At 35.6% G+C, this 15,264-nt stretch overlaps 4 protein-coding genes across 5 annotated transcripts; 2 read left to right on the top strand and 2 right to left on the bottom strand.

Annotated features, from left to right (window-relative positions):
• Positions 1-4,517: 4,517 nt before the first annotated feature.
• On the bottom strand, positions 4,518-5,537 carry LOC129951008 (trypsin-1). The gene is made up of 2 exons (XM_056062995.1): positions 5,177-5,537; positions 4,518-5,122 (listed from the first exon to the last, which is right to left on the bottom strand). Exons 1-2 carry the CDS (start codon positions 5,422-5,424, stop codon positions 4,564-4,566), a joined length of 807 nt encoding a protein of 268 aa, XP_055918970.1. The 5' UTR covers positions 5,425-5,537; the 3' UTR covers positions 4,518-4,563.
• Positions 5,538-7,668: 2,131 nt separating this feature from the next.
• On the top strand, positions 7,669-8,730 carry LOC129949992 (uncharacterized). The gene is made up of 2 exons (XM_056061752.1): positions 7,669-7,798; positions 7,862-8,730. Exons 1-2 carry the CDS (start codon positions 7,769-7,771, stop codon positions 8,666-8,668), a joined length of 837 nt encoding a protein of 278 aa, XP_055917727.1. The 5' UTR covers positions 7,669-7,768; the 3' UTR covers positions 8,669-8,730.
• Positions 8,645-9,357, bottom strand: LOC129949993 (thioredoxin-like protein 4A). The gene is made up of 2 exons (XM_056061753.1): positions 9,143-9,357; positions 8,645-9,077 (listed from the first exon to the last, which is right to left on the bottom strand). Exons 1-2 carry the CDS (start codon positions 9,218-9,220, stop codon positions 8,727-8,729), a joined length of 429 nt encoding a protein of 142 aa, XP_055917728.1. The 5' UTR covers positions 9,221-9,357; the 3' UTR covers positions 8,645-8,726.
• Positions 9,358-10,557: 1,200 nt separating this feature from the next.
• On the top strand, positions 10,558-15,011 carry LOC129949528 (leucine--tRNA ligase, cytoplasmic). Of its 2 annotated transcripts, none has more exons than XM_056061048.1 (7): positions 10,558-10,717; positions 10,937-11,152; positions 11,215-11,589; positions 11,646-11,887; positions 12,090-14,361; positions 14,414-14,645; positions 14,712-15,011. In XM_056061048.1, exons 1-7 carry the CDS (start codon positions 10,715-10,717, stop codon positions 14,912-14,914), a joined length of 3,543 nt encoding a protein of 1,180 aa, XP_055917023.1. In that variant the 5' UTR covers positions 10,558-10,714; the 3' UTR covers positions 14,915-15,011. The 2 variants fall into 2 exon arrangements, with proteins under 2 accessions (XP_055917023.1, XP_055917022.1); XM_056061047.1 differs by having other exon boundaries at positions 14,709-15,011.
• Positions 15,012-15,264: the final 253 nt, after the last annotated feature.

Genomic DNA, 15,264 nt, shown 5'->3' with positions numbered 1-15,264 from the left:
GGATACGAAAAATTACAATTTATTTGATAAAAAAAGGAATTTTTATTAACCGCATGTTAGATTTGCGTTAGTTTATTTTTAGGCCTGAGAATGTTGCTTCAAATTTTCCCTAAACAAATTTGTTTGATAGATAAGTTTAGTGTTCAACAAAATTACTTTTTTCGGCACACAAACCATACAATACTTTTCCAAAAAAACTGTGTTTTCAAGGCGTTATACAGTATAGTTACTAAATACAAAATTATGCATGATGATTATACAAAGTTCAATCCTTTATATTCTAAATACAGTTTTAAATATTTTAGTATCTCTTTCTTTTTGACTTCCCATAGGGAGTTATTGTAATGGGTCCGATTTGTCAAATTGAAAATTTTGACATTTCTCGACGTTTTCAGGTCCCGAAAACCTACAAACCTCTTAAGCAAGACAAATCGACAGACAAGATGGGAAGTTATCAGTGTGGGTCGCACCCCAGCCTCTTTCATTATTAATAATATGACTTACAAGTCCTTATTTGACATAATTTGTTGTTTGACAATTTCGTAATCCGAATGCTCGAATTAAAAACTTCTTCAACGTTGTATTCATGTCCACCTGTCTGTCTTTTCTCGGCCTTACAGCCCAAACCATTCTGTTGATTGACTTTAAATTTCAAAATTAAGATTTTAAGCCGATTCGAGTTGAAGTTTTTTACCTTTATTAGGACTTAAAATATCACTATCACTTGCCATACAAATTTGTTAGTCAAAAGTAGAAATAGATGATTGGATTTTTTTTTGATTTTCTCTAATTTTTTTTAAAACACTGTCTGAATAGCATTTTATGACCAAAAATTACATTGTTTTTATTTTTGATTTTAAAAAAATATAAACTTTTTTGTGAAATTCGTTATCTCAAAAGAGAGTCAACATTTTTTTACGAAACCCGATTTTAAACCTAAATTAATAAGTTTTAAATAATTGCATACTAATAATATTTTTAAACTCACATTAAAAAATTTTGTACATACAAAATTAAAACACTTACGATGTTCAATTAAAACAACTGAAAAATTAATGTTTTTTTGAGAAATCAAATGGCATTTAAATTTTTGAAAACTAACTTTTTGTTGCTGGTACATTTTTAAATCTATAAATACAATAAATATTTTTAACAGCCTCTTTGAATACATGAGCAAGTTTGTGTGACTTTCATTAGTAATAGTATGACTTCTAAGTCCTTATTTGATTCTATTTGCTGTTTGACAAACTTTGAATATAAAGCACGGTTTTGAACATAAGGTTAATAAGAAAGCCGAAATCCGAATGCTCAAATTAAAGAAATATATTGAGATATTTCAAAAACCATGTTAAGACAACGATTCTGTTTAAAACCCTTGTAGCATGAATGTTTCATCGTTTTTTAACGTTTATGTAGGAACAGGTGAACTCTTATAAGTAATAAGGATTTTTAAACAGTGAATATTTCAGACCAGACTTCAGACCAGGAAAGTCCACCATTGACAAAATATTAACATTACGGAAGATCTTGGAAAAAACTTACGAACTTCAAATTGACACGCACCATGTGGTGATCGATTTCAAGGCCGCATATGTCAGCATCTATAAAAAAAAAAGGATTTTACAGAGCAGTATCTTTAGTTTTGGCATCCCTGACAAACTTGCAGCTAAATCAAGGTCGGAGAAGATCTGACAATGCGATGCACTCTCATTCCACTTCTTCAGCATCGTTCTAGAAAAGTGTGCAAAACTCACTCACACTAGATTCACAATCTTCCAAAGGTCTGACATAATTAAAACATTAAAGCGGTATGTCGATCGTTTTTAACGACATAACGCTTCTTGGAGTTGGATGGTGCTGAGGTTTTGACCCTGTCAAAGCAAGATGAAAACGTCATAGGATGCTTTGAAAGAAAAATTTTTCTGGCGGTTTTTGGTCGATTCTGCGTAAATGAAGAGTGATGAAGAAGATATAAAGACAAACTATGGACGGGCTATTCAGTGACTAAATTCCAACAACTAGAATAGCTGCGTCATGTAGACCCAATAATCCAATGACGAGAGACGGTCCAGTAAAGGAAGATTGCGACTAAGGAAGTTCACGCAGGTGGTGTCCTATCCTATCCTTGGCGTGTGCAACTGGAGGTTCATCCCGGATTGTAGGATTCAACGATATATTAATGATAAGGATTATATTTCAAAAATTTACATACTTATGTTGTTAGTTAATAAAACTATTTTCGCCACGTTTAATACTCTTTTGTTTTGCATGCTAAACGTATGTAAAATGCTTATTTAAGAGTTTCCAATTAAATATGGAAACACTGATTATATCTACAACGATTAATTATGTTCATTATTTTCATACCAAGTGACCGATTCATACGCTGAATACGACATCTTAAGATTTTCATCGTTTTCAAAAAATTTATTTTTAATACGTTCGTTACTTTGAGACCACAATTAGAGCGATTTATTTACAAAGAGTGAGTCAAATACATTGCGTATCATATTATTTTAATACTAGTTAATGAAATAGCTACTTAAATAGTTTGAAAATATTAGTTAGTCGCTTTCGTAACTCGCCGATTAGTCTCAGAATGAAGAAGGGAATTTGCTTGTTGTGAGTCACATCATAAATGCAAAATATCGAATTCTATAATTTAGAATCCAACAGAACGAATTTGTTTATGAGGCCAAGTTTTTAAAAACACGCTCTTAAGGCAAGGCTTCACTACTTGTTACATGGCTACGTTTTTTAACACATGAATACTTACGTGTAATTTAAAAAGTTTGTCATTGGTACATTTGATTTTCAATTTAAAAATTAATTTGCTTCATGTAGAATGACATACGACTACGAGGTCCTTGTAGGTATAGCTGTCAAAGTTGGATTCATGTTTTGTTCAGCTTGATTTGCCTAAATTCGAGCTTTGTCCAATGGAACACAAAAAAGGGGAAGTTCATTGGGACATAGCTTAGAAATAAATTGTTGTATTTTACCGACGGGAATCCCCATATATAAAACATATTGTTTTACAATCATAATTCAAGTTTGACTTTTATATATATGTAGTTTTTATTTTTGGCTTCAAAGCCAGACGTTTTCCCTTTTTGGAGAAAAACGATTTTATTGTAACAGATTATCTGAAATTTTCCTGTGTTATAATAAAAATTGACATTTATGACAGTTAACCGTTGATCACATTGATCAGAATTTCTAGAATATCTGACAGAAAAGCTAATTTAAATTGTTGATGTTGGTTCGAACTGTATTTGAGAAAGTTTTTTATAAAATACAATATCAACTATCCTAGGATAGCTTATCAAAAGTGGAATTGAAGCCAAACATTGATTCCTTGTAAGGCGATTTATTTTGACGTTGTAGCATTTGACATTTTTGAATGTAAGTGGGATTGTATAAAATGATGAAACGTCAAAGCTGATAGCATTTTTATTTGTTATTAATCGTTTTTCTTCTCCTTCGATATTCACATGTGGCAATATATTGTGCCCCTTAACTCCCTGCACGTTATTGTTTTTGTTGTTTGTTATCATCTGTGTAAAGCCATCACATAACCCCATTTGTATGTTATACATTTCCTTCATTGACATTTTTTATAGCCAAGTTTAAAGATACGCAGTACATTTCCATACTGCTTGATATTTTTCGAAAACGCACAAGAAAACTTATGTAACCGAAAGAAATATAAAACACACAAAACTTTTCCAAGGACTCATAACTTTTCAAGCTACCTAAGTCATACTGTTCAGTCGTTTCCTCATAAACATGACGAGATTGTAAACTAAAAATCGGAAGTAAAAGTTTGAACTTGTTCAAAGGTCATACATAAGACTGTTAATAGTCTTCTCTTATAGGTGACATTGAAACCTATCAACCACAATATTATATTTCATTCAAGTTCAATGACAAAACGACGACGTAGAATAATTCTTGAAAACAACAAAGTCCTTTAAATCGTTACGTTTTGTTCTCATATCCTTCTTATGCACTCATAAACAAACTACCTACTATCCTGGTTAAGTTGCAGAGCTATAAAGTCTAGAACTTTTGTCTTTTGCAATCAACTTGATATTATTGTTTTTTGTATTCATCTTAAGAATCCTTTTATATATGAGTAAAATAACGTCAATAACTTAAATACCTTATCCTTTTTTTGCGTACACGTCTCTTACATCACGTGCTACAATTTTCGTCCTTGCACGTAGTTAAAGATACTTGTACAGAAAAGCACACAGCATCGCGAATTCATGGGATTTTTCGAAATTGGATAGAAAACGTTGGAAGAAATGCTTTTTGCTTCAACGTGTAACCAGAGATTTATATTACTCTGGCCATATGACAAACGAAGTGAAATACAATGGAAGTGCGGTGCTGTGTGAAGCTGATGGAGTTGGCATATATTATGGCCACAAAAGTCTCGTTTTGGCTACCAGATATCGATATGTGTTTATGTTTTCCATTTAAAAAATAAAACAACGAATATAATTTATTAAGAATTATAATAAGTATATTGCGTTTCAAAAGAGGAGCACGTTCAGTTCATATCCCGCTGTGTTCGCGAATCCATTCTCTTACAGCCGATACTCTGGAATAAACTCCTGGATAATCAGGACGAGCACAACCATAACCCCAGGAGACAACACCAACTAGGGTTCCCTTCTGATTAATCAAAGGTCCTCCCGAATCACCTTGACACGCATCCTTTCCACCCTCAAGGAAGCCAGCACAAATCATACGGTCGGTGACACCACCGAATTTTTTATACTTATCTGAGCACAATTCATGATTGAAAATTGGTACTTCGGCTTCTCGCAATGATGTCCGGGATTCGTTTTGATTCTGCGTATTGCCCCATCCACTGACACGACACAAATCACCATCCATGAAGACTTCTTCCTCGCTTTCGGGAAGACTCGCGGCCTTCATTGTGTCACTGAACACGATTTCTTCGGACAGTTCGAGAAGTGAAAAGTCGTAGTCCACCGAGGAGTAGTTGAACTTCTCATGTTGGACAAGTTTCGTGACTCTCAAAACTTTACCACCTTTATCGGTTTCTGAGGAGCCCAGACGTATTTTGAATCGTTCAGCTGTTTTCCCACTGAAATTTATTTTTTAAGAAAGTGGTTTAATTTTATGAAAAAAATGTACATACGCTGTACAATGAGCTGCCGTGAGAATCCACTTTGGTGAAATTATCGATCCACCACAGATGTGTGAAAAAGTCTGCAGTGACACTTGGTGTGGAGCATCTGTTATGTTGATTTGATATCCTCCAACAATTTTACCATCCAATTTTGGCTTGTCTGACTTCAAGGACGACTGAAGACAAGCCCCATGTGTCACGACCGCCACAAGAGCTGTCACTACTGTCATCCGTGTGACATCTGTGCTTGTCAACATTTTAACTTTGAATGTTGTAAATGGAGACAATATTCGTTTTTTCAACTGAAAAACTTTCAGTCAGTTTTATACAAATTTTGAAAACATTGATAAGCGACCAACCAGAAAGCAAGTGTGATAGGAACCTTATCGCGCTAGCCTGGTGGTGTTAAACAAACTGTTTGAATGCCATTGCACACACCATCAGTAGCACTTGACTTGGTTTAAAAAAATCCAAAAACTAGGTTACCTTAAATATATTCATCATCTTGGGTTTATCTAATTAGATTGAACAATTGCGCAGAGTATTGTAAAATGTTTAAGTGGTATTAGGTCCTAAACTGCAATATTTCTACACTTGATTGTTGTCTATATTCAGTTTATTTGATTTGTACCTATCTCTATCTGGTTTTGAGCAGATAACTCTTCAAAAAAGAGTTCAAAATAATTTGCTATAAAATGCAAGTATTATATCTTTCTTTATTGGATAGAGTTGGTTCAGGAGCGAAAGAAACGAATCAATATGAAGTGTATAAAAATGGAAAAATTTGTCAGAACAGCAAAAGTGACATTTACTGTAAAAAAGTTCTATACACGCTCCGGGCTATGAAGCTTATAATATGTATGACTAACAATTTCAAAATATTGGAAGGCCTTATATTATTTTCGTCATAAAAATGGTGTTAAAATTGAAATGCTAACTTTTCATTTGATACTGATACGCCATTTTGGAAATAAATGACAAGGAGTATAATAAAGAAAATATGTATGTATCTGGGATCTTATGAGACGAATCATATTGACGTTTCTTTTTCCATTTTATCTATTTGAATTAATTTGTTTTCCTTCAACCTTAATTCACTTTGTCTTTGTACCTAACCTTGTTGATGGTAGTAAGATATAATCATGAAATATCACAATTAGCTGCCTTAAAAAGTCCAATGCAAACATCGTCAAAAGGCTTTCTATACTGACATCAAGAATATAAAATTTTTGATTTAGTTTTACCATTACCTCATGCCACTGGCATTACTGTCCGGCCAACAAAGGTTTTAAAAATAAACCAATCTTCCAAAGCATTATGTATGTGAAGAGCTGTCAAAATGTCATAACTATTTTTGGTTTTTATCATTTTTAAAAATCTCAATCATTTAAAGATGGTACTGATTTAAATATATATTTGACAGTCGATGTTGCAAAAATTGAAATATCAAACGAAAAAGTGTAAATGTTAAATGTATACCATTTTCGAATTTTTGAAATCTTTTGCGGTAAACTCGTTTTTTTAGGTTGGTGTGAAAAGGCTATAATAGTTTAGAGTTGAGTATTGTAACCAACACTGACAGATGGGTATGCAAAGAAAATGAAACGAGTTCAGTTAAACCTTTATTTCCCTGCGATGAAACCAGAACTCATGATTGGAAGAAGCCAAAAATAGCTAACATTTTAGTTCTGGTTTCATTTTGAACCTCACTGGACCCTTAAAAAACGTAGTTGAAACCTGTCATGAGTGAGTGAGTGAGAGTCGTGTACAAATGGGCGTCAAAAAAACTTTTATTCACATTATTTTACGTTTTCTGTCAAAAAAATTTAAAAACTAAAGCCAAGACTTGACTGCCACCATTCAATATCCATATAGTCAGCCATTTTTAGGAATTCAGGTTTGCCCAGGTTTCGAAATTAAATAGTGAAAATTCATATCGCGATTGTCACCGAAAACAGTAAAACAGTGTGTGGGCTATTTTATTCTAACTTACCGACTAACATTCGCATTTTTCTCTAATGGGCAATGTTCATGTTTTAGGGACAACTCCTTTTATTATTTTCCGTCTTTTCTCGCTCACAGTTTAAGTTTTTAAATATAAGTAAAGAAAGCAAAGAAGATGGAATCAAATGTCAATTTTGACATCTGTTTCATTGAAAAATCTCTTCGAACCCATCCGACATTCATGCATCAAAAACTGCATTCAGCATGAATTTTTGTGCGTCCTTTTTTTGCTTTTGTAACTAAAATGCCTATCGAATTGGATTTCTCTGGCTTACTCGGTGCTTACCAACATAATGGCTAAAGGGTGCAATATCGAAAACAACGTAGAGTGAGATTTTTTCAGTGTCCTCATCGAACAAACCTTTTTTCCTATTCCTGAAAGGGGACCATTACTAATTTGCAAACCCAAGGAACGCACCACCCGGCTTAATCTACTACAAATTATATACAAAACAAATATAAATGACATTCATGCTTTACACATATCGAGTATCGAATAAAATTCCAAACAAAAAGGCAACACCTACACCAGACTCCTCCAAGTCAAATAAATATAAACAATTAATAAACAAATAAACTCAGCAAAAAAGCAATACTATGGAAATGGATTTGTTGTACAAGAAAATCGTAACAAAATACATCAAAATGTATCGTTTTTCATCTACCATTTCAAATATCTTTCGTTTTTAGGTCAAATCGAAACGTCAAAGAGAACGTAATTGGGATCGAGAAGAGAAGAAAGCTCTAATAAGACTGGCCCAGCGTTATCGGCCCATAATTGACAACAAGGGCAACGATAATGTCTGGGTCCGTCGCAAGAACATTGCATGGGAGGCTATCCACAGGGAAATGGTTGCCGAAGGCTTCCGTCGGGGTGTCAAAAGCGTACGACAACAATGGGCTCGCGCAAAACGTGAAACAGTGCGATCACAGATGAAAATTGTCAACGAAAAATTAGACTTAGACGATAATCTAGAGCCAGACCAACCAGAGCATGGTGCTTCGACAATAATTCCAAAAAAAGAGAAAGACTTAGATCCCCTGGGACTGTGCATAATAAAGACAGAAGAATATGAACCTCAAGAGATGGTTATCGATGATGGCTTAGATGAGGCTTGCGAAGAGAACGACATAGTCGATTCAATTTTAACTGCCGTTCCGAGCCCACACTATGACTATGCAGAAAGTTCAGGCATAGGATCAACAACTTCACCCACCTCCACTAATGTGTTCCTCAAGGAACCCGCCCTGCCTCATCTTCCAACAGAGGAATCGAAGTTGCTGCCCAACAGATTCGGCAGTTGGAATGTTGTTCATGCTCGCCTGCAACAAATCGAAGCCGAAACAGCTCAGAAGACTGAAATGCATGCCCTCGAAGTAGCTCAAAAGAAGGAAATCCACGACTTGCAAGTCCGATTGCTGCGCGAACAAATCGAACAGCAAAGGAAACTCTTCGACGCCCAAATGGCCAAGTTGAAAGTTAAAAAACATTCTTAATTTATTATAAATTTTAGTTTTAGAATAAAAATTATAAACATAGGTGACCAGAAAAAACTTAATAGCGGTATTTTGTTGAGTAGTCTTTGGGCGAGACCACCAAACCACGACCTTTTCTCGCTCCTCGATAGACAGTCTCGACTATGTCGATCATTTCTTGTTTATCCTCAAGGGGCCAGTTGATTTTGTTGTTGTTACCGGTTCCCAAATCGATCATGATGTGTTTGTTGCGGAAGAAGAACATTACGGTGCAGGGATCGTACAATTCGTACATTTTATTGAAGTCAGGAACTTCGGTGATGTCCACGAGGTAGATAACAGCGAAGTTTTTCACTTTCTCAGCGATGCTGTACATGACTTCGTCCATTTTCATACAAGCTGGGTCCCAATCGTGGCCAAAACGTATTACCTGTAGAAGATGGATGGTTAAAAGAGTTGGAGGAATTTTCTGGGTGTCGCGGCGTTGTTTCTTACCACAACTCGATCTTCCTCGGATAGAATAGCTTGGTCCACTTGCCATCCGTTGTGTAAATGGGGTAACATATACGACATGGTTACGGATTAATATTTTTTCTCTGCTTATAAAATAGAAACTTCGAATATACTTAAGGAACTATTAAAATATCTTTTTTAAACGTTTTGTAAACATAAAAATACGCTTATAAAATGTTAAATGTCAAAATAAAGTATAAAGTGACGTTTAATGGAATCGATACTCGAATGCAGAAGTGAAGCCAATATTAACTTTATTTGCTGATGTCAAAACTAAGGGTACAACTTCATGAATCACTTTTTGCTAAGAGTTAAATCTAACATTAAATAAAAACACTTTAATTGCACAAAATAAGGCAAAACATACTTTTTTAATTCTCGAACTTCTATAATTTTATATTTAAAAAAAGAAAGTTATTTTCTAACGTATTGACAGTTCTTACATTATAGTTTATTGACGTAGCTTTTTTGAAATTTCGAAAAATATTATCATGGTGAATTAGCATGTACCTGCTCTTTGAAGTTTGCAGACAAAAAGGAGCCACAATAATGAAATGTTTTGAAGAGCAAAAACGCCACCATCTACAAAAATGCAGATTATAAGAAATCGGATAGAGATTATAGTAAAGAAGTACATGTTCAACTTCAATATAGCAACTTCACCTGGATTTTAATAAATTATTGAATATGTCTGAACACTTACATCCAGTGACACTAATTTTTAGTGATTGTATAGGTTAAATAAGTTGTATACCATAAAAATAGAAATACAATATATTTTCTCTTTTTGGTGTTTTTTTTTCATTACTTTAAATTATGGGAAATATTTTATTAATTTAAGGCTATATGAATGCGTATCCACACATGAAATATCGGTTTATAGTCTTTAAAAAGCTTTTGAATTTAAAATATTATTTTGGGCACCTGTGACTTTTGAAACATTTGACAAAAAACTAATGTTCAACAATGCAATGAAATTTTTAAAATCTTTAGAAAAGTTATAACAATTTTATAGTCACAATTTTCTAATTTGAAAGTAAAATTTTCCACGTCACATACATTTTGCAAAAATAGATCATAATTTTTCCCGAGTTTTTTTGATATAATGAAATGCAAGCTTATAATTAACTCTGTAATTTAAATTAATTATGTAATTCAGAATTCAGTTATTATAACCAAACGATTAAGGAGAAATAATTGACATCTGTCTTTTAAAAAATAAATTTTCTCTTTTAATTTACTGAAATTATAAATGTTATATTTATGTTCAATCGTAAATTTGCAACCCGTCCTTAAGTAAATAAGTACTTATATTATTGGCAGCACTTGTGTGGAAATGTTATTTCTGCCAAAATCAAACAGGTTTTTAATTTTGACATATCTGCCACGATTTGTCAAAATTATTTCTCTTGCGGTGTTTTGCCAACACGTTGCCAGTTTCTGGAGAATTTTGGGAACTAATTTTAGTCAATTAGTTTTGAAATTTAGTGCAAAATCAAGTGAATTGAATTAAAAGTGCATCATCCGATTTAAGCACGTTTGATTTAATTAAAAATGGTAAGCTATTCCATGAAGATTCATGAAATTCAACCAACAAAAATCTCAACAACTTTTGCTGACGCATTGTAGTCGTACCTACTCCCAATTTAAACTTGCAAATTTAACAAAATTTTGCGTAATTTATTAAACTTTAAAGGAGTTCTAACTCCAATTAGGTTGCCTTTGTATGTGAATTCCTTTAAATCTTACTTTGTGTGTGCATTTGGTCCGTTTCAGGCGAACATCGAACGTAAAGGAACCTTCAAGGTTAAATACCTGCAAAAAATCGAAAAGGAAGTTCAAGAGAAATGGGAGGCTGAGAAAATTTATGAGGTTGATGCTCCTAAGGAGCCGCGAAAGAGTATGGAAGAGAAATTTCTTGTGACCTTTCCATTTCCGTACATGAATGGGCGCCTACATCTTGGACACACCTTTTCCCTTTCAAAAGCTGAAGTAAGTTAGATCCTCATTAATTTAAAAGAAAATAGGTACTAATTCGTATTGTTTTTCTTTAGTATGCCATCCGCTATCAGCGTCTCAAAGGCAAAAAGGTACTTTGGCCATTTGCATTCCATTGCACCGGAATGCCCATCAAAGCCTGTGCTGATAAACTTAAAAGAGAAATTCAAGACTTTGGCTATCCACCTAAATTTCCTGCCAATGAAGAACAGAAACCCGTGGAAATAGTCGAAGTATCAGCTCCCAAAGATAAGTCCAAGGGCAAGAAAAGCAAAGCCATGGCTAAAACAGGAACTGCTAAATATCAATGGCAGATTATGCAAAGTCTAGGCTTGCAAGATGAAGACATAAAGAAGTTTGCAGATGAAAAGTATTGGTTGGAATATTTCCCACCTCTTGCAGTTCAGGATTTGAAGAGAATTGGAGTTCATGTAAGTCAGTCTAGGAACGATTCTTTAGAACGATTGATTTATTCAAAATTTTGCAGGTTGATTGGAGAAGAAAGTTCATCACAACAGATGCCAATCCCTTTTTCGATTCCTTTGTACGTTGGCAATTCAATCATCTGAAGAACAGGGGCAAAATTATGTACGGCAAGAGATATACCATCTTTTCGCCTAAGGATGGCCAACCTTGCATGGATCACGATCGATCATCTGGGGAGGGAGTCGGTCCACAAGAATACACACTCATCAAGATGAAAGTTTTAGAGAACCCCGAAGTTCTAAAGTGAGTATTTTTTTTGTGTGGGTAAAGGGCTGGAGATACTACCACTATACTATCGAGGAATATAATATTCACCCTTATCATGGTTGTCCTTCTTCCAAGGGGCTATGGTTTTAGCCGTCCTTTCACTGAATGATAACTGCTATAGCGGTGGATATTAACTTAATGATTTTCAACTCCAGAACTATCTTAATTAATTTTTTAGATCGATAAAATCCCCAATCTACTTCGTCTGTGCTACACTTCGTCCAGAAACAATGTATGGTCAGACCAATTGTTGGCTACATCCCGATATTAAGTACATTGCCTTTAAGACAACTCGATCTGATGAAGTTTTCATTAGTACTCGTCGTTCTGCTCGCAACATGTCGTACCAAGGTCTGACCCCCGTCGAAGGGAAAGTAGAGGTTCTTGCTGAGCTGACGGGTCAACAATTGTTAGGAATCAAATTATCGGCTCCATTGACTCCAAATAAGGTCATTTACACACTGCCAATGTTGTCAATTCGCGAAGATAAAGGCACAGGAGTGGTAACATCAGTCCCGTCAGACTCTCCCGACGATTATGCTGCACTTGTGGATCTCCAGAAGAAAGAGGCATTCCGACAGAAATACGGAATCACCGACGAAATGGTTCTTCCTTTCGCTCCTATTCCAATTATTGAAGTTCCTACCCTGGGAAAGCTGAGTGCCGTGCATTTGTATGATACTCTGAAGATTCAAAGCCAGAACGATAAAGACAAACTCACAGAAGCCAAGGAAATTGTCTACCTAAAGGCATTCTACGATGGTGTGTTGTTGGTTGGGGAATTCGCTGGTCGAAAGGTTCAAGATGTGAAGAAGGATCTCCAAAAATTGCTTGTCGATGCAAAGGATGCTGAGATCTACTACGAACCGGAGAAGACCATCATGTCGCGTTCAGGTGATGAGTGTGTCGTTGCTCTTTGTAACCAATGGTATCTTAACTACGGTGAACCAGAATGGCAGGCAAAGGCTTTCAAGAACCTCAAGGCAATGGAAACGTACCACGACGAGGCTAGAAATAACTTCGAAGCTTGCCTTAATTGGCTGCATGAGTATGCGTGCTCCAGAACTTATGGTCTGGGAACTAAATTGCCATGGGATGAACAATGGCTAATCGAATCACTGTCAGACTCAACCATCTACATGGCCTACTACACCATAGCTCATTTGCTGCAAGGTGGGTCGTTCAAGGGTGACACTCCCAGCCCCCTAGGAATCAATCCGAAAGATATGACCCCTGAAGTTTGGGATTATATATTCTTCAAAGAAACGCCCATCCCTAAGGCCACCAGCATCAAGAAGCAAAATCTTGAACTTCTTCGTCGAGAATTTGAGTACTGGTATCCCATGGATCTTCGGGTTTCTGGAAAAGATCTCATTCAGAACCATTTGTCATTTATGTTGTACAATCACTGCGCCATCTGGCCAAATGATGAAGATAAATGGCCGAAAGGAGTTCGTGTCAATGGACATCTTCTGTTGAATTCTTCGAAAATGTCCAAATCCGATGGTAACTTCCTCACCCTCTATGAGGCTGTTGATAAGTTCTCAGCCGATGGTATGCGTCTTTGCCTCGCTGATGCTGGTGACAGTGTTGAAGATGCCAACTTCGTGGTGAGCACTGCTGATGCGGGTATTCTACGTTTGTACACCTTCATTGAATGGGTCAAAGAAATGGTGGCGTCCAGACCAATGCTCCGAAAGGGAACTCCATCGACATTCAACGATAAGGTCTTCATAAGTGAAATGAGTCTGAAGACAAAGCAAACAGACGAGTACTACCGGAAGATGCTGTTCAAGGAGGCGCTGCGATCAGGTTTCTATGAGTTCCAGTTGGCCCGTGACAAGTATCGTGAATTGTGCGGCAACATGGGAATGCACGAGGACCTTGTCTTTGAGTTCATTCGTCGACAGGCACTCCTGATGGCTCCCATCTGTCCTCATGTCATGGAACATGTGTGGTCTCTGTTGGGCAACAAGACAAGTATTTTACATGCTCATTGGCCAAGTGTGGGAGAAATCAATGAAATTGAAATTCAATGCTCTGAGTATCTTATGGAAGCCGCTCACTCATTCCGTTTGAGCTTGAAGAACTTGCTGCAAGTCAAGGGCAAAGGTGGCAAGGAGAAGGCTGTTGATCCGGCTAGCCTTAAACCTGACCGAGGTATAATTTGGGTTGCAAAGACATATCCGCCATGGCAATGTTGTGTGCTAGACACACTGAAAGAGCTCTATATCGTCAAGAATGTTCTGCCCGAGAACAAAGTCATTTCAGCGACTCTGCAGGGCAAGGAGCAATTGAAGAAGTTCATGAAACGAGTGATGCCTTTTGCACAGATGATTCGTGAGAAAGTGGAATCGGGCAAGGGAATCTCCGCAATGGCTACCGTTTTAGAATTCGATGAGTGCCAAGTGCTGCTTAATAATTTGGAATACTTAAAGAATACTCTTGATGTAAGTTGGTGTTCTCCCAAATGATTTTTAAATAAAGTTTTTTTTTCTTTAGTTGGAATCACTTGAAGTGAGGTATACAGATGATCCCTCCGCACCAGAAAAGACTCGCGAGGAAGTCCGTCCAGGATCGCCATTTATTGCATTTACAATTGCCCCCAATGTTCCAGTCATCCTAAGAAATCCCATCGAACGATCGGGGCTGTTTACTGTAAATACTGTTGTATCTGAGGGCGACAGTGTTAAATCGTTCCACGAGAAAGTTGGCAAAATCATTGGACTTAAAGGTTTGTATGATATGCATTAATATCAAGTTAAGAACCTATGCTTAGTTTGCTTTTTTTATTTAGCAGAACTAAATGCCTTGAAAATCTGGCGCTATGAAGATCCAGTATTGGGACCAAGAAAAATTCCCGCTTTTGATGATTATAAGACGGGAAAAATACAACTTACTGAAGGTGTTTTTGTTTTGGATGTCGAGAAGAAGGTTGTTAATTTAAAAATCAATGGAAAACTCCAGAGTATTGGAACAGAATTTACTTATGTTGTGGATTAAAGTCGAGATACATTTTTTTTTATTTAATTGCTTTTCTCTTTTATTATTTTTTGGTTTTCATTGACTGTTAATTAAATATTTTCTTAAACGTACATAATATTGAAGACATAAATTATTTCCAAAAAAAAAGAGTTTTTGATTTTCTTTTCAAAAAGATGTGTTTGTGGAAACTTTTCTTATATTCTTTCGACAACGATGGATGGAAATTGTAGCATCGAATTTTGAATAGTTGGAATTATCTAATGATCGTTTATTTGTTAAAAATCAGGTTGAGTACTTTTTCTCTACAAAAATTATAAAGACAGCTATCAGAAAAGCGACTATCAATTCATATGTAGATCAATCGATTT

This window comes from Eupeodes corollae, chromosome 3, assembly GCF_945859685.1.
Source record: "Eupeodes corollae chromosome 3, idEupCoro1.1, whole genome shotgun sequence".
Taxonomy (NCBI): domain Eukaryota; kingdom Metazoa; phylum Arthropoda; class Insecta; order Diptera; family Syrphidae; genus Eupeodes; species Eupeodes corollae.
The sequence above is the reverse complement of the archived record's forward strand: the minus strand, read 5'-3'. Positions and strand labels throughout refer to the sequence as shown.

Bases quoted from the DNA above. Each gene is read 5' to 3' on its own strand.
- LOC129949528 (XM_056061047.1), top strand. The intron at 11,590-11,645 runs GTAAGTCAGTCT...AAAATTTTGCAG, and splicing joins TGAAGAGAATTGGAGTTCAT to GTTGATTGGAGAAGAAAGTT. The intron at 14,646-14,708 runs GTTTGTATGATA...TTTTTTATTTAG, and splicing joins CAAAATCATTGGACTTAAAG to CAGAACTAAATGCCTTGAAA.
- LOC129949993 (XM_056061753.1), bottom strand. From the start codon at position 9,220: ATGTCGTATATGTTACCCCATTTACACAACGGATGGCAAGTGGACCAA. The intron at 9,078-9,142 runs GTAAGAAACAAC...CATCTTCTACAG, and splicing joins CCGAGGAAGATCGAGTTGTG to GTAATACGTTTTGGCCACGA.
- LOC129949992 (XM_056061752.1), top strand. From the start codon at position 7,769: ATGGAAATGGATTTGTTGTACAAGAAAATC. The intron at 7,799-7,861 runs GTAACAAAATAC...TTTCGTTTTTAG, and splicing joins ATTTGTTGTACAAGAAAATC to GTCAAATCGAAACGTCAAAG.
- LOC129951008 (XM_056062995.1), bottom strand. From the start codon at position 5,424: ATGTTGACAAGCACAGATGTCACACGGATGACAGTAGTGACAGCTCTT. The intron at 5,123-5,176 runs GTATGTACATTT...AATAAATTTCAG, and splicing joins ACGGCAGCTCATTGTACAGC to TGGGAAAACAGCTGAACGAT.